The sequence below is a fragment of the Morchella importuna genome (assembly GCF_003444635.1).
Source record: "Morchella importuna strain M04M26 chromosome Unknown Morimp01GS011, whole genome shotgun sequence".
Classification (NCBI taxonomy): domain Eukaryota; kingdom Fungi; phylum Ascomycota; class Pezizomycetes; order Pezizales; family Morchellaceae; genus Morchella; species Morchella importuna.
The window spans coordinates 596,932-614,916 of NW_025763408.1; the positions used below are offsets into that span (position 1 = coordinate 596,932).

A 17,985-nucleotide genomic window follows, 5' to 3' on the forward strand; every position below is an offset into this window, starting at 1 on the left:
TTTGGTGGCGTGCAAACTTGTTCAATAAACATACAGTGAAGTCCGTTCGTGCGCTACTGAAGGTCAATATCCTTTATTCAATGCGGAATAAAATTCCGTTCTCTTCTGCGAGTAGATGTATGTGACTATCACAAACGCGTAAAGAGATTCTGTTTCTCTGCGGAGTTCTGTCTTCGATCGATATGTATCTCCTCTCGTATCTGAGTGTAACTCCGTCATACACTTTGCCGTTGTGACTTCGGGCGACATATTCTTTATTTATTTCTTGAACTCCTATCTTCCGCAATATTCCTCTCTCCTTTTCATTACGTCTTGACATACCTTCCAAATGTCTAACACAGGTTCCTCCAACCCGCTCCAGCACCCGATCCAAGCTGTGGCTTCGGCCATGGGCGTAGCTGGCGCAGATCCGCGTCCCACTCAAAGGACTACGCTCTTCCAGGGCGCCAATGATGGGCCTGCCGTGACCGCAGCGAAAATCACTGGCGTTACTGAGGGTGGAAAGAAAAAGGATGATGCCCCTTATCACACTAACAATGAAGGTATCCCTTGGCCTGATATTGCACATAGTAAGAATGTGGGTGGATTGCCGTTGGTGAGCGATACCTTTTTGTTGCAGAAGCAGCAGACGTTCAACAGGAGCAAGACTTTGGAGAGTGAGTAATATTGTTTCCACTCTTGTTGAGATAAAGCGTCGTCTTCTAAGGAGATTGATATTGATCTGATGGAATGTAGGAATGGTGCACCCCGCTGGTTCAGGGGCGTTTGGATACTTTGAGTGCACTAAGGATATGTCGCATCTCACTAAGGTATATACACCTAACCCTGATTAACCCTAACCCTTTCAAGCCGGCAAATTGCCAATCAGGAAAGAATGCTAACAAACCTCATAGGCAGGTCTTTACACTGAAGTCGGGAAGAAGACTCCAATTTTCATTCGCTTCTCCACCGTCACCTTTGGCAAAGAGTTCCCCGACTCTGGTCGAAATCCTCGTGGTTTCGCCATCAAGCATTACACCGAGGAGGGTAATTACGATATCGTTGGTCTTAACTGGGTATGTCCAAGAGGTTCTATCCTTTCTTGAAAAAAATCTGATATGGTGACCTTATAGCCGATCTTTTTTTTGCCGTGACCCAATTCAAGGACCCGATGTGATCCGTTCTCAGCAGAGGAACCCGGCAAATTTTTTGCTGGACTATAACAGCTTATTTGATTTCTTGGCAAATGTCCCTGAGAGGTATACGGTTCTCCAAATATACTTTGAATGGAGATAAGGGTTAACAGGACGAATGGGTTACAGTAATCACGCGGGCATGATGTTCTTCAGCAACCATGGAACCCCTAAGGGATGGAGATACGAGCATGGTTATGGATGTCATACTTTCAAATGGTACGTCTCAAGATATCTCCATGCTCTTTTTTGCAATTAGGTTTAGCTAATCCGATACTGATATTAGGGTTAATAAAAATGGAGAATTCGTCTATATTAAGTACCATTTCATTGCAGACCATGGCCAGAAGCAGTTTACCTGGCCAGAGGCTATTCGTATGTCTGGTGAGTATTCAACTTCAATTTCACTGTTCTCATTGGATGTTACTGAGAAAGATAAGGCGAGGACCCCGACTACGCTAAGAGGGACCTCTGGCAGGCCATCGAGAGAGGTGAGAAAATTACTTGGACCGCTAAAGTCCAGATTATGAAGCCCGAGGAGGCCGACCCTGTCAAACTTGGGTTTGACCCCTTTGACGTGACCAAAGTTTGGCCTAGAGGCAAATTCCCAGTTCGTATACCCTAGATATTTCATCACCCTTTAAACAGTACTGAAGTTTGAGAGTAGATGCAAGATTTTGGTAGACTTGTTCTAAACAAAAACCCCGAGAACTACCACCGTGATGTCGAGCAAGCTGCTTTCTCGCCTGGCAGCATGGTTCCCGGAATCGAGGACAGCCCTGACATGCTACTCCAATTCCGCACATTCTTCTACCGTGACGCGCAGTATCACCGCCTCGGTGTAAATCTTCACCAGGTCCCCGTCAACTGCCCATTCATGTCGCAGTCTTACTCTAGCATTAATTTTGATGGCCCCCTACGTGCCGACGCCAACACCGGTGGCAACCCACACTACGTTCCCAACAGCTTTGATAACCGCTACCGACCTGACACCGCCGAAGCGCCATATCAAGTTGCAGATGCTGTTGTCTCCCGCCAGGGACACCACTACTCTGAGGGGACTATGAAGGAGTATGAACAGGCGCGGGAGCTCTACACTCGTGTGATGAGCCCTAAGGAGCGTGCTGATCTACACATCAATACGGCGGGAGTTCTGAAATTGGTTGATTATGAGGTTATCCAAGTGAACTACCTTTCGCAGTGCCATTGCATTGACAATGGATACGCGAAGGCAATCTATGATTTATTGCCTGAGAGGAGGTTCGACTTCCAGCAGGTTGTGGACGCTTCAAAGACTGCAATGTCCCGCGGAAAGGAAAAGAAGTTTATGCCGTTTGCTGAGCACCACCGTTTGGTCGGAGGAAAGCCTACTCTCCCGACTTATGGGGCGTAGAGAGGGAATATCTGGATATATACATACATAATCACTTATATACATAGGGAGGGTTTTCTTTTTGTGCGTTGAATAATATAGCAATGGTTATCTAAAAGTGCTGTGTTTTTCGTCATCTAGATCTACTACATGGGATGGGTGAGTTTTTCGGAAATCTAAATACTTGAACACAAGCTGCAGGCAAATTAATCTTGGAGCGACAATGAGAGAGATCTTCTCATAAACGCAATGAACCTTACCTGTTTCGTTCTTTGATTCCGTTCTGGTTTTCATAGGAAATCTGGAGATCCTCATTCCGTTCCTGAATTATAACTGCTCGGCTAATGAAACGCCTACATGGAATGAGCTAACGATTGAATCATGATACCTCACTCGGCCCCCATCCCCCTACTCTGCAAAAAGCTAGGAAATAACAGGATTTAAATTCAGCTGAATCGATCGAAACAATTTATGCATGCACAGATAGCTGTTCATGAAAGACGTTGTCGTTTCCCGAGCCAACCACCCAACCCTAACCCTCACTTCCCTGCGTCAACCCTGGTCTATCTCACGAATAGGCCAATGATCAGTTGCGCACGCACACCACCGGATCGCAGGGGATGGAAACATAATTAACTGATCGCTAAGATTCCCGACAGGTAGGGCTAAGGAATCGAACCAACGATAGGCTTCTTTGTGGCGTTCGGCTCGGCCCGTGCACACGATCTTTTTGGTCGCCGGATATATATATCTAAATCCAGCTAATTGGATCTGATCGATCATATAGGGCGAGATTCACATACCCATGAAAAACGGATAAAACCTCCATGAGGCCAGACTGTAAGCCTTATTATAAACTGGAATATCTCAAATAACCAAGGAAACAGGAACGTGTGCACATATCCGGTCTGTTCTGGGAGTTGAGCCACCCGGTAAGTTCCACGAGGAAACACGAACGGAATACTACGGGATTCTAGACTGTTTTTCATAATTCCACGAGCCGCGTCTAGACGAAATATCACTTGACAAAGGGCTAGGTAGAGTACATGTAGTGTATGTATACATGTACAGCATGTACACGCACGAACTGTGAATAAATTCGTTTTTCTAAACTGTTGTTCTTCGAGCAAGACATGTTCTCACCTACCATAAACAACTCATGTGTGATTTTTTATTTTTTATTTACAGAGCCCTGGTGGCAGCTCCTCCACAATTTAATATATGTACCCCCTAGTGAGTAGTCTAGGAGGAATTAAAATTGGGCTGCTTATGCCAGGTGGCTTCCAATATTACTACTCCACACATCAAAATCGAATGGTACTTATTGGCATGCCCTGTGAATGGAGTACCGGCCTTGAGTTCATTTGTAGGCCTACTTTCCTGGAATTGGGTCTTATTGGCTAACTGTTCTGTGAAACGAGATGCCCAAAACACAATGTCATATATCAGTATGCACCCTATTACACCATCACCGTTATTGATCCATAGAGTCGATACGGTAACATTGTGCAACACCACGAACTCAACTATCACGAGCGGGGTTAACGCGTTCTCCACATCAATGGAACGAAGTGGTGTGCCTAGTATCAAGTACGTGCACTCATCTTCGATGAGTGATCAGTAATCATCGCGAAATGCCTGTAAGCTGATATCAATGTACAAAGAATTGCTCGTGTACAACAAATATCCAGTCCATATGTACTTTAAAATAGCCCTCCCATCGTGGAGGAAAGGGCACTGCATCTCAAGAACAGCTTTCTCATCGAAACGAAACAATGTGTTGGTGCTGGCCCTGTCGCAGTCCCTGTATCTCCGTAGAAGAGGTTGATCCTTCAGAGAAATCGTATTACAGAGCCCGTCCTAATTCTAAGCATGGTCTATACGCACAATCTACCAGTTCCAAGAAGAGCAAATATCTCTCCTCCGTGAGTAGTGTTAGCTCTGATGGAAGCTCAAAGGCATCAAGCTTGCCAAAGAGTTCCTCAAAACATCACATTACCCAAAATACCACCATGACCAAGACCACGACCACCAATAGCCTTAGTACGCAGCAGGCCCCCGAGAAAGTTCAAACGAAACACAATTCTCATTCAATCAACGCTGATATTCCACCAAGGCGGAGGCCCGAGACAGCTCCTAATGGAGACAAGAAATCATCTCCATCGAAATCCCAACGTGGACGAAACTCATCTACTTCTAGTAGTGAGAGATCCTCTCGCTCAAAGTCACGGCGGGGAAGAAACCCATCCACGGCGAGTAGCCAGAGGTCATCCCTTTCAAAGTCTCATCGAGAAAGACATACATCTACTGCCAGTAGTGAGCGAACAAGCTCATCGAAAACTCTGTACTCAGCAAAGCCAAAGTCGTCACGCGGTAGAAAGGATATCGAGATAGATCCTGCCATAACGAAGAAGGCAATCTCGGAATCTGTTTCGTCTGGATCCTCTACCTTGGTTGAATCAGAGGAAGAAGGCATTTCTACGAAAAATCCTTCATCAGAGACACTTCTTGATGTGTCCCAGACTTCTCCTTCTCCTACGCCCTCACTACGTCGCTCCCGACGTAAGCTCGAAGGAAAATACACCATCTCGGATGGAAGAGCGGAGGATGCAATAACTGTGACTATCACACCCAGCGTTGCTATGCACGATCGAAGAATAGAGAATCCAAGAATGGAGGATCTAAGCATAGAGAGTCCACGAACAAGGAGTCCACGAACAGGGAGTCCACGAACAAGGAGTCTACGAACAGAGTGTCTACGAACAGAGAGTCCACGAACAGAGAGTCCACTAACAGAGAGTCCACTAACAGAGAGTCCACGAACAGGGAGTCCACGAACAGGGAGTCCAAAAGCAGAGAATTTAAGAACAGAGAGTCCAAAAACAGAGAATTCGACAACTGTGGCTATCACAACTAGTACTGCTATACGTAGTTCACCGCCCGAACGAAGGCGTCACAAGCCTACCACTCGGAGTACCCCAACGGGAGCTTTTGATCCAGTAGCGAAAATGTCACAGGAACCCGTAGCTAAAGTGAATGCTCCCGCACGGCGCCAACATCGCACCACCGGGGCTCAAGCTTCTGCCCAAGGGGAACCCTTTAACCCACTACTTGGGATGTCGTTCAACGATCCTTCTGTTACCGAAACTGCCGTAGCAGACCCAGCAGGTAAGATGATGGTTTTCTTTTTGGCTTGAAGGATTAAAACATTGCCTATGTGTCATGTACAACTCCCCAAAAACGTTTCTGACATCTCGTAGCCACATGTACAGATACTGATTCTTCGACTTCATCAACCCGTCGCCTGAAACTGGTAAATGGCCCACGATCCCCGGAGGAATTCCAACAAGACATATCAAGCTTTGTTCAAGCCATGAAATTTAACACATTTTACTCGGAAGACGACCCCTACGTGCAGAAGGTGTCTGACAAAGCGGCAGAACTTGTTAGGAGGAAGGCTACGATAACGTCTGATGATGAGAAGACTTGTATACCTGATGATATAGCCGGAATGGCAAAGGTGGCTCTTTACGACGTCGTTTTTCTCTGTGGTATGCTACAAATCGCGGTAGTTCAAGTCATAAAGGGGTTCCACTAACGCAATTATTTTAGACGATAGCGTCTCGATGCAGCAAGACAGACGAGCACCGGCCTTGCAAGAGATGGTTAGACGTATTGCCAAGATCACCGGATTGTTTGAGACAGAAGGAATCAAAGTGAGATGCATCAACTCGACGCAAGACGGCGAATTCAACAACATCAGAACTCTAGAGGACGTCGAGGCGGTCATGTCCAAGATAAGGTTCAATGGCACACACACCAGAATTGGAACTAGGCTGTGGGATAAAATATTGAAGCCATTGGTATTTGACAAGATCGACTCAAATAGTCTCACACGACCATTAATAGTTTCAATAATAACGGATGGCCAGGTAAGAATGAATCTTCGAGTACTACTTTAGTTCAAACAGCTAACTGTCTAAATAGCCTTCAGGAGAAGAACAAGATGCCTTCAGAAATACGATTGCGCAATGTCGAAGAGAATTAATGAGGCGTAGATATGACCCTTCCCGTAAGCAATATACTCTCCATATACAGTCACTAGATTCCTCGTTTTAACACTATGGATACTCCAGTTGTCGTATTTCAAGTCAATCAAGTCGGGAATGATACCCAAGCGACAAAATTCATTCATGGCCTTCTACGATTTCGGAATGTCTATTGCACCTCAGGTCAGTCCGGACCCTATGACCTAATTTTTTTCCTGTCTAACGATTTTACAGAACTCCTTGATGTGAAAATGGAGAGTTTGAAAGGAAATAACCTTCAACTTGAGAACTGGGTATGTGATCGTCTCAAGCAGTACGCGGTTTGGACTATCTTAACTAATTTCCCTCAGCTCGTTACGAGATTGACTCAAGGAATTTCCCCAACACCGGATTCGGACGAATAGAATGGTCCGGGAATATTGCAGCTGCGCTGCAGTACGCTTTGATAACGGTTTTTTTTAATTAATAACGCTCATAGATCTTAAACACAGTCCTGGTGAACCTCCACCGCTAATATTTTCTTTTGTTTATCTCCTTAAGCTTCAAACTGTAATCACCATAATGTTGTATATTACGTTTTTTTATAAATTAATTGACCTGGCGTCTACGTTTTATGATTAATTTATGTAACAATCTTTCTGCTTCTAATTATTTCTGAAACTATTCTCAATGAGACGAGACATCTTTTAAACTTGCCTTAAGACTCTCGAGCCAGCTCTCGACCCTAGCGGCAAAGATATGATATGGTGTTGGGTGTAAGAAACAAAACGGCTAGTTTCAAGCCCCAAGCTTAGCTCCAGAGGGTCTCTCAGGAGGCTCAGCGGCTATCTCGGTTAAAGGCTTTCACATGTAAACCTCTAGCAGCTGGAATTCTTTTACTACTTTCTGTCGTGTGACTAATACCCTATGAATTTGTCCAGTTCAGTTCACATCACGCCAGTACTAGTATTCATTTCATTTCTTTCTTTGTTTACCATCACAACAGACACAGAACAACACATAAAACCCTCTAAATGAAAAAGTGAATGTAAAACGCAAAACCCACAGCCTTGTGGGGGCTGTCCTGAAACCCGGTGTGTCACACTTATGATTGAAATGGCCACTTCACTAATTAAGCGGGCAATCTTGGATGCCTAACTAATATGTACTTACATAACCCAGCTATCTAACCGGTGACACATAACTAGTACTGGCTCCAAATCGAACGACGACGTAAGTATTTACACAATATGTACACCACCCTCACACTGATGTAACTCCTGTATAAGCTGTGTAACTGCCTGGTCTGAGCGACGTGTCAAACAGTAGAGTTGAAACGACCTCGACAGCCTTACTTATGTACGTCTTGATCTCGTATTCGGGGGCGAGGCTTGAGGATCGAAGAAGCATGCATACTTACATGTAGTTGTACTTGTCTGGATATCCTACTCACTTATTAGTGAGGAAGCTCGGAAAGAGCGCTCGGAGGATATAACGACAGGTCCTTTGCATGGTAAACCATCTTTGGAGGTGAGGGGTCAAGTTTCTGGCTGGGTGGATGTGTACTCCGCCGTTCAGTTAGGCCATCGATCGACTTTGTCTACCTACAGACATGACAACAAGCGTGGTACCCGGTCGTATCGATCTGGATATACATATGTGTACTCAGACTTGAACTTTATCGAGGGTGTTCAAGAGTGTCATGAGGTCGACGAATAAGGTTGTGATATCGAGGCCTTCCTGATACTTAACTAATCAGGCGCACCTTCTAGGTAAAGCAGCAGATGACAGTATGATCGCCTGGTACAAGCTGTTACTAAACAACTATGTACCCAGCATAGTGGAAACAACGGGTGGATCGATCCACGGATCCACATGTCAAAGTTAAGTGAGACATACTCAACCGACTGGACGAGGCGAAAGAGTCACGGGTTGAACATGTTTGTAGCACCTAGCGACATATTCTGGACCTTCGAGGCGTCCAGTGGGGGCCAAAAGGTATGACTTGTGTCCAAAGATCCCTTGATCTTGGTACACATATATATAGTAATCAAGCACCCCACACGAGCTTCCTATGGCTGTGGCGCTTGGCCCCCACAAAACAGAGCTACTGTGCCATATTCAACTGACAGCATGTGGATAACCAAGCCGTGTTCAACCGCTGCACCATTACACAGAAACCAAACCGTGTGATCAGGTATGATCAAAAGTGCCGACTCCACTACTACACACATGTCAGAAACTAGTCTCGAAAGTCTATCATCATCATCCGTCAAAACGTCTAAATGCAATATGTCCAAACTACGGAACAATTTGGTATAGCATGCACCCTCCCCCAACCCGTGATCACGAAACGTTATCCATGAACTAGATGTGCCGTGTGGCATGAAGGACCCGGAGATGACCATCTCGAATCCCAGGTTTAGCGCCTTTATAACCATCTCATTAGTCCCCAGTTTCCCCCCACCTATCGATTCAACGCACAAGAAGAAGAAAAAACACGCTTACCTCAAGAATGCCCTTCATCCTCGAATCTGAGATCAGCGGCCTTCGCGCTCTCAAAAAGCATGTCGAGACCTCGCACAGGCCGTTCGACAAATATGTGCCCTACAAGCCCGGGCGCAAGGCTCACTCAGGAGAGATTGTGGTTGAGCGGGAGCGCTGGGAGGAGCTCATGCTGGAGAAGAAGGGGGCGGAGGAGAGGTTGGAGGAGCTTGAGCAGTTGATCGAAGATGCGGAACGTGGTTTAAGAGAGTTGCAGATCATAGAGAGTGAAGAGATGCAGGCGAGTTTTTGGTAGGGGTTGGGGGGGGGAGCGGGAGAGCGCCATGGCGTCATGGAGGTGGTTTTTCGTCGCGGGAAGTAGGCAGTGGGCGCAGGTGGTTATATAGTAATGGCAAAGAAATAGGTGTTAATTCATTATAACAGATGATCGGAAATACGTCTTACCTATGATGTTAGATTTCATGTTGAGCTGGCTAGAAATATTGGTGCGCATCATTCCCGTAATTGCATCATACATTCTCACTCGCATGTGGACATCAGCACTTCTGGATATGTGTCGTTCAAGGCAGTAAGGTCACGGTGTCGGGACAGTAAAGAATCCGCTGTCAAGAGGAATGGTGTCATACTCGGGTTCCTATAAGATCGCTTGTATCAGCTTTAGACATCGATATCAACTGAGAAGCTCTAAGACTCGATCGTCCCTACTTTCAACACCGAGGTTAATATATAATGGTCACCAAGGACTTTTCCCACCACAACACCAATTTGATTTCCCACTGACGAATAGAGAATAGCTAATTGTAAGATGCATCATGTATGACATTTGAAACTATTTACAATTCCACTCTCACACATGCTTTTTTTTTTTTGCACTCAGCGGACCGTTACACCCACCATGCTCCCAAGAAAGAAACACCAAGAAGAAACCGAAAAAGAAAAGAAATAACAAAAGGAAAAACGACAAGTACAATCTACAAACTGTTCTCCCATGCCATCAACTCCTTGATGTTCTCCGCCAACTTCTTCTCCGCCTCAGGTGCCAACCTCTGCAGCGGCTGTCTGGGGTACCCTCCATATCCATAGTAGCTCTGAATCGCACTCTTGGTTCCCGGAATGGCCGTCTTTGTCAAGAACCAATCGCCCTTGGACAGCGCGATCTGCGCCTTCGTCGCCTCCTCAACCTTGCCCTCCGCGAACAAGTTAAACACCTTCACACACGCCTTCGGCGCCACATTGGCTCCACCAGCAATCACACCACTTCCGCCGACCAACAGTCCCTGCAGCAAAAAGTCCGCCATACCCGCAAACGCCATGTACCCGCTCCCCGCATCCGTCGCCGTTGCCGCCTTCTTCGCCAGCGCCACACGCGCAAGCTTCCCAGTGTTGCCACACGTGAACTTTGTCCCGACGATATTCGGGTGTTCCGACAGCCGCAGCAGCAGGTCGCTGTCCATGTCGATCCCCGCAACCGCACCCGGGTAGTTGTACAGCACAATCGGGATCGGGGAGCCGTCGGCCACGCGCGTAAAGTACTGGTAGATGGCCTCCTCGGTCATGGCGTAGCGGTAGTAGCTGGCGGGGATGAGCAGCACCGAGTCACCGCCGGACTCGGCGGCCTCCTTGCACAGCTCGATGGTGCCGCGGACGGACTGCTCGCTGCACCCAACCATGACGGAGACTTCAGGGAAGCCGGCTTCGTCGAGGGCGTCACGGGTGGCGCGGGTGATTTTGCGCTTCTCCTCGCGGTTGAGGTGCACAGCTTCACCGTTGGAGCCCATGGGGATTAGGCCGGCGAGGCCGGCCTTCGCAAGGCGGACGGCGTGCTTCTTGATTGTGGGATAGTCGACGTCCTCGGTGACGGGGTCGAAGAAGGTCATTGTGGGGGCGTAGATTCCGGGTCTGAGAGGTGCCATTTTGAAGATGTGAAGTGGTGGGATATTGCTAGTAGCTGGTTATTTTTTTTTTTTGCTTGAGATGAGATGAGCTGTGGGATGAGATGAGATGGGGATGTGCTGATATTTCGAGTTGGTGGAGTAAGAGATATGAGGGGAGGTTCTTATATCTCACGATGATAACTATTATTCCCCCCACGCACTCCGCTCCCCACCTCTTCTCCCCTCATCGCGGCGGGAAAACCTTCATGCAGCTGCAGTGATGCTTACCTTCCCTCTCTCTCTCTGTCTGCTGCTGTATAACAATTAGCCCGGGTATTCATCCTCATGACCAGCTTCTAGCTATTCTACCCAGCAATTTAGCCTGATAGAATACTTCTTCTACAAACTTCCCACACCCTACAATACATCCAACCCCCGCAGAGAACACCGGCAAATACCAGTAGGTACCTCCACCTACAGACACATATTTTACCTACTTAAAGCCCGCTGCTGCCCCCCGCGGGGGGGGGGGGGGGGGTTGGGCGTTAATGCTTGTTTCTCGCTCGAGCTCGGTGACGGGCACGCCGTTGCTGCGCTGCACAAAACGCCGAAGGAGGACGGGAATTCGGGGTATTGGGGGGGGTATATACGTACTGAGGGCATATATCCTATTACTCACTTAGATACCCTAAATTATTTTATCCGTCAACAAAGCCTTCTGGAAAAAAAGAAGAGAAAAAAAGTTGATTCAGTATGTAATTGCAAGTTGCAAGGTGGATTGTATTACGCCGGAGAAGGTCTGGGGTTCAGCCACTCGGGGGATATTCGTCCGAGGATGCGTTGCTGTGCCGACGTTGGGCCGAGCTAAATACTAGCAATGTCGGGGTTCGGCGGGCGGGGGATTTTGCCCGTCTGCGGAAAAACTAGTATGGGACATGCATCCTGTCTGCTATATATGTAGGTACACAGCTGTGAACGAGAGTGGTGTATGTACTAGTGCTGAGGGTGTTGCAGCGCGGATTAATTAAAGGTACTGTAATTTGCCCGAGAGATCTAGAGCTGAGAGAGAGAGAGAGAGAGAGACACTAGCTAGAGTTGAGATCGTGATGTGAAGATCTTGAGTGGTTTTTTTCTCTTTCTGCTCATGGGAATAAGACGATCGAATGATTTGGGGTGAGTGCTTAGAATGTGTTGGGCGGTGTAGATCGGATGGCTGGAGTGCTCGCGCTCTGATTTAGTCCCTGGGGCCGCTTTCTCTTTGCGCCGTTTGTCTCTGAAGACTTTTGGCACGATCGAATGACTGCAACATATGCCTCAGCTCTTTGGGTCTCTGCTCGTGCAGTTGATGATGACTCTTGCTGAAGGCGCTGAGAGGAAATTCGAAATTCATAGCTCTACGGCACAATGCACTTTTTTGCATAGGATATCACTCACGCCAACAAACACTTTTGCACAAGATGTCACTCATACTCACAAGTACAACCATCTTCACATTGCCCATATCAACAACCATTTTCACAGGCACAATTGAAGCTCAGACATCATATCATTCATTGACTATCTACATATCTCATCACACATAACCCAAAACCCAATTAATTCCACCTCTCTCCCGATCCCATGCACCACCCTACGCCTCATTCTCGGGCCAATAAACAGTATTCGCCGTGCCATTAAACTCCACCAGCTTATCCGTCGTCTCATTATACAGACAATACTTCAAGTCAGTGCCGGTACCAATCCAGTACGGCACAGTCTGCACGTTGTTCCCAATCTCCTTGTCGCAGATGGTCTTGACGTTCTTGAGCTGCGAGTCCTTGATGCGGAACTCGTCGCCAAAGTTCGGGTTGATGATGGCCATGCGGTTTCCGTTGACGGCGATCACGTTCTGCACCGTGGCGTTGCGCTTGGCCTGGTTGAGGCAGTTGCCGCACGACTGGTAGAAGGTGCCGAAGGTGTCGGCGTAGAAGCCCGTGATGTTGAATTTGCCGCCGAGGGAGTTGTCTTGGAAGATCTGGGGGGTGGGTGCATGTTAGTATAAGCTTGGCCGGGGGCTGTTGATAGAATATATATCGGCCGAGGAAGCTTGGGAGGAGGAGAGAATACAAACCTTGTCAGTGGCATTACGGGCACCACCACCGATGACTCGGAGCTGGGTGTTGAGGCCCTTGCTCGTGAGGGCGTCTTCGCAGACATCCTCCCACCACACGTTCTCAACCCACGCATCGCCGAGCGCGTGTACGCCCTCCGCCTGGTGCTTCCCAATCACCACATTCCGCAGCGTCGCTCCGGGGAGCAGGTTAAACACCGTATCCGCATCCGTACCCTACCAATTGACACCCCAATCAGCCCCTCATCCAATATACCACCACACAATTCTCAAAAAAACAAAACAGAAGTTACGGAATATACCTCAGCCTGCTCATTACAGCTCCCCTCGGCCCTCTCATACCGCTTCATGCCGCCATCAAAGATCTCGCCCGGCTGCACATAGTACGCACTCTCAAACACGACCGTGTCCTCGCGGCTCGGGTTAGGAAAGTCAATCACCGGATACGCAAATTCTGGGGGCGGGCGGCCGCCGAGGTCGCCCTGCGTGGCGTCTGAGGCGCCTTGTGCGGCGTCGCCCTGTGACTGGCGGCGGTGCAGCGAGGAGGAGGAGGGCCGGGCGAGGGCGCTGCTGGCCGCGAGGAGGAGGAGGAGTGTTGTGTGCATTTTAGGTTTGTGGTGGTATTAGGGGGAGTATGAATTAGGGATTATGGAGAAACGGAGAGAGCTGGTGAAGGAGGTGGTGAGAGAGGTGAGGGAGGAGACGAGAGTGCTGAGGACCATATTTATAGTGGGATTGAGGGGAGCAATTGGTACCGAAGGGGATTGCGGAGGGGGGTTGAGATCTGGTAGCTAATGTCCCGAGTACGAGTTCTGTCGTCTATTCCGGGGATTCGAGGCTGGAGTAACGAGGGCTAACATGTACACTGTAGAGTAGTGCACTGTGGGGGCGAGGGGAGGGGGGAGAGAGGTAACAAGCTCCCATTCTCGCCGCCGCGTGGGTAAATGGTACATGGGCGAGGAGGAGGCGTAGGGAGAATAGGTAGGTTGTGTAGTGGCATAACTGGTATCTGAGAGCCGTCATGTTGTCCACACAATTGTGCCTAGCACAAGGGGAATCTTGGCTGCGCTGCTGCTGCTATGCCGTATGCTGTGGAGGTACTATGTGGACTGGTAGGTTGGTGGTGGTGGACGTCTGCCAAGCTGTGCAAACTGTGCAAAAGCGAGCAAAAAAACGGTGGCCAAGAGACGGGGTTAATATACTGGGCTGGGCGCGGGGTAGCTAAGAGTATGGGGAAGTGGAATCTGGGGATGTAGTTCCCGGAATGAGGTTTAACTTCTGTGGGGGTTAGCAGTATTAGGGGAGGGTATATTCAATTGTGGGGATATATTGCTGGCTAGCTACGTAGGTACTTTCGAGTTGGGCAAAGAATGGAGTAGATTAAAGTAGGTCGTACAAAGCCAAAAGGACAGACCGGTACAATATAGCACGAAGAGCCAGGGCCAGGGGCGTGGGTGTCGTTATGTATGTACATTACTTAAAGCAGTGGCTGTAGTAGGCTGGGAAATACAAGCTTAAGAGAGAGACATGATCCTTACTCTTGAGGCTAAAGTGCATATTTCCCGGGAACAACAACCATGACCTGGCTCGAGCTAACCCAGAGCCTGTAATCCATGTGTGGTCGTTTAGGGTTTTTTGCAACTTGGTCTGTTCCCTGTCATCATGTATGTCGTAATTATAACCATTATCAGTAATCGTCGACGTCTGGCCTTAGACAGATTCACATAGTAACCACCACCACCACCACCACCACCATCACAGCTTTGTCCTCCTTCTGTGTTCTGACAGGTCGGCCGGCGCGGGCAGTAGAATACTAATCATGGAAAATCGCGAAAACATGTATCACACCCTGCGTGACAACCCGTCCCGTAACATGCGCATATATGCTATAGCTAGTGAACCAAACTATTGCCGTTTCAAGCATCTGTTCCTGGCAGATTCATGCTGCTTATCGATCTGGTGGCTAGCTAATTAAGCTAGGGGTTAGTTTTAGGTCGCAACCCAGCACCGTTAGGGCTTCTTACTAATTACTACACCCGTGGGAGTAAGAAATTAGTAGAACGGCTACAAACAGGTTACCGCTGACTTACTAGCTACTAGTTGAAGAGTAATAGTAGTGGTAGTAGTAGTAGTAGTGTAGTAGTAGTAGTAGTAGTAGTAGTAGTAGTAGTAGTAGTAGTAGTAGTACTGGTACCAGCACTAGTAGTAGTAGCAGTAGCAGTGGTAAGACAGCTCCTACTAATTCGACTACCACCCACACCCACGCACAACCCTCCAACCAGAACCCTCCCCTACCCACAACAAACAACCCCCCCCCCCCCCAATATCAAACCCGCCCAACCCAAACCCCCCCACCGGGTTAGGGTTCCCCCAAATCCTCCAAATCCCACCGGCCGGGTAACTAGTCCTCTCCTGCCCCCCAAATGACCTGCCATCCAATCCCTTCCCTCCCCCCGCCAAGCACGTCACTTTAAATCCCCCCCCCCCGGTCAGCTTGGCCTGAGCGGGGCTGTCTGTTTTCGTCCCTGTCAACCGCATCCATGGATCAAGGAACCTCCCGAGTGCCAAAATCAAAGAGCCGCGAGAGAAATTGAATGCGACGCCCGAGGATGTCTACAGCCTGCTGGGGTACTCGTGGGGCGAGCGTCGTCAGATAATCACAGGTAGGTGATGATTTTCAGCGTTTTTCAGGTTATTACAAACAGTTTCCCCAATTTCAAATGGGGGGAGTGGGGGGGTTGCTGGGAAGGTGGGAGAGAGATATCGCGGAGGTCTTTTTTTTTTGGTAAACGTTTATAACCCATGGCCAGGTTGTGGGGAAAAGGCTAGGAGCTGTTGGTGGTATTTGTTGATGATCTGCCCTTATCCGAGAGAAACACTATCCTAGATACCCAGCTTCTTAATCTTTCCCCCCTGCCTTACTTACCTTGCTTTACTTATCTGCTACTACTACTACTGCCATTACCACTACTACTACTACCACACATGCTACCACATATCGAACCAGCTACTACCACAATTACTATTCAAAAAAAGAAGGAACATGATCACTAACACTTCTCTCTTTCCCGGCCCGCCGCAGTCGTCCAAAAGGTCTACCAACGCCACAACATTGCCCAGCACGACATGGGCTACCGCAAGATCGACAAGGACCTAATCGACAAGGCCAAAGCCGACCTCCTCGCGGAACTGCCGAACCTGTTCAAAAAGTGCGACTCGGACTGGTTCGCCGACTGGGCCCTGAGCCGCCGCCACAAGACCCGCAACACGAAGAAGACGACGACGCCGTCGGGGTCGAGCTCGTCGTCGGCGTCGAAGAAGGACACGCAGGCGCTTGATGAGGACCAGATGATGATGCAGGCGGTGGATATGGGAGAGCAGAGCACGGGGAATAATAGTCCGGAGAATAAAGGTTAGTCTCTTTTTTTTTTTGGGGGGGGGGGCGGTGATCTTCTCTTTTTTTGTTTTCGTTTTTTGCTGTTGTGTTATGGTTGATCTCGGAGGTTTTTTGTTTTTTGAATTTTTGTTTGTTTTGCTTGTTTGTTTTTTGTTTTTTTGTTTGGTTTGGGGGGTTTTTTTTTTGCGTGCGGGGTGTCTGATTGGATGATTGGGTGGGCGGAGAGTGCTGAATGTATTCTGTGCTATGTCTACGTGAAGTGCCCCCACCCCCGCCGCCGCCGCCGCTAGCGCTGTCAATGCCTCCGTCGACGGGAATCAACACGCCCAGCACCACAACGATGACCACAACGACGGTTACTCCAACGACAACGGCGACGACGACGGGCTCGTTCAGGCCGTGGTAACTAGAGGGGCAGGGGGGGGGGGGCCGGGGGAAGCTTGTGGGGGAGCTTGTGGGGGGGAGGGGAGAGAGACTGGGGAACCTGACGCCTCACGTGCACAAGGTGAGACGAGAAAATATTTAGAAAAGACTTACTTCTATTCTACTTGGCTTGATTCATGATCATCAGCTAGCTTTCCATGGCTGGCTGTCTGTCTGTCTGTCTGTCTGTCTGTATGGGGGTGTGTTATGTGGGTGTTGGTATGCAGTGGTGGGGAAATTTAATTTTTATTGATTATTATTTCACACACGCAGCTTTCTTTGCATTGCTCGCACACACCCTTTTTTTGCAACGTCACGTCACTTCACTGTCTTCAGCGCCCATTTATTTGCAAGTACCAGCTTAAGTTCTTTTAACCCCTTCTTCTTTTGCTTCCATGCATATTGCCTGCACCGTTCGCTGTTCTAGTAATCATGAGGTTCGATTTTTACTTATCCCCGGCATTGGAGATTGTTGAGGTGAGGTGAGCATGATCCGAGGAGAATTTCTTTGCCTGTATCGTTGTCTGTATCGTTGTCTGTATGTCGTCGTCGGAAAGCACCCAAATAGCAAGTAGATCCCAACGTCATGCCTCAATTGACTGTTATTGCATATCAGTGTGGGGGATTGGCATAGCTAGATGTGGGCGTGGGTACTCTACTATAGAGTAGGTACATCCAACTCTACGAGTGTGGTAGCGGGTACCGTATCCCCGGTGGTGGGGGTGGGCAGCGAGTAAGGAAGTGTCTGTGTGTGTTCTGTCAGTATGGCGTGGTTGCGGGATGGGTTAGGTTCCCTCACGTCGGAGTCCCAGTGGAGCCAAGGGGCTGCGTCTTACTGGGCGGCCAGCGGTCGACGACCGGTCGCAATACAAATTTTTTTTTTTGCTCTTTCCTACCCTTTTCTTTTCTTCTTTTGACGTGCTGTGACGTGCTAGCTGGCGGAGAAAATAACAAAAACAAGGATCGCTCTGATCACTCGTTCATATATAACTACTTATGTAGCGATAAGGAAAATCAAAGGGAAAAAAAAAAATGATATCTGATCCTCTACCGAACCCCAAGTGAGTGGTTCACAGCCTATCACTCGCCGTCGCTTATGCGGTC

The 17,985-nt window shown here is 48.4% G+C and overlaps 6 protein-coding genes across 6 annotated transcripts; 4 read left to right on the forward strand and 2 right to left on the reverse strand.

The window, feature by feature from the left end:
* Positions 1-328: 328 nt before the first annotated feature.
* Positions 329-2,565, forward strand: LAJ45_04580 (uncharacterized protein; the record flags this gene model as incomplete). The annotated part of the gene is made up of 8 exons (XM_046114160.1): positions 329-656; positions 736-809; positions 894-1,055; positions 1,168-1,238; positions 1,302-1,391; positions 1,459-1,547; positions 1,613-1,782; positions 1,840-2,565. The coding sequence occupies 8 exons, from the start codon at positions 329-331 to the stop codon at positions 2,563-2,565; spliced, it is 1,710 nt and encodes a 569-aa protein (XP_045972682.1).
* Positions 2,566-4,556: 1,991 nt separating this feature from the next.
* LAJ45_04581 (uncharacterized protein) lies at positions 4,557-6,997 on the forward strand (the record flags this gene model as incomplete). Its single annotated transcript, XM_046114161.1, has 7 exons — positions 4,557-5,712; positions 5,805-6,095; positions 6,157-6,476; positions 6,532-6,616; positions 6,681-6,776; positions 6,828-6,886; positions 6,944-6,997. The coding sequence occupies 7 exons, from the start codon at positions 4,557-4,559 to the stop codon at positions 6,995-6,997; spliced, it is 2,061 nt and encodes a 686-aa protein (XP_045972683.1).
* A 2,090-nt stretch (positions 6,998-9,087) lies between these two features.
* On the forward strand, positions 9,088-9,372 carry LAJ45_04582 (uncharacterized protein; the record flags this gene model as incomplete). Its single annotated transcript, XM_046114162.1, has 1 exon — positions 9,088-9,372. One exon carries the CDS (start codon positions 9,088-9,090, stop codon positions 9,370-9,372), a length of 285 nt encoding a protein of 94 aa, XP_045972684.1.
* A 676-nt stretch (positions 9,373-10,048) lies between these two features.
* LAJ45_04583 (uncharacterized protein) lies at positions 10,049-10,990 on the reverse strand (the record flags this gene model as incomplete). Its single annotated transcript, XM_046114163.1, has 1 exon — positions 10,049-10,990. One exon carries the CDS (start codon positions 10,988-10,990, stop codon positions 10,049-10,051), a length of 942 nt encoding a protein of 313 aa, XP_045972685.1.
* Positions 10,991-12,581: 1,591 nt separating this feature from the next.
* On the reverse strand, positions 12,582-13,666 carry LAJ45_04584 (uncharacterized protein; the record flags this gene model as incomplete). Its single annotated transcript, XM_046114164.1, has 3 exons — positions 12,582-12,965; positions 13,062-13,277; positions 13,364-13,666. The coding sequence occupies 3 exons, from the start codon at positions 13,664-13,666 to the stop codon at positions 12,582-12,584; spliced, it is 903 nt and encodes a 300-aa protein (XP_045972686.1).
* A 1,818-nt stretch (positions 13,667-15,484) lies between these two features.
* LAJ45_04585 (uncharacterized protein) lies at positions 15,485-16,864 on the forward strand (the record flags this gene model as incomplete). The annotated part of the gene is made up of 4 exons (XM_046114165.1): positions 15,485-15,525; positions 15,612-15,724; positions 16,144-16,473; positions 16,719-16,864. The coding sequence occupies 4 exons, from the start codon at positions 15,485-15,487 to the stop codon at positions 16,862-16,864; spliced, it is 630 nt and encodes a 209-aa protein (XP_045972687.1).
* Positions 16,865-17,985: the final 1,121 nt, after the last annotated feature.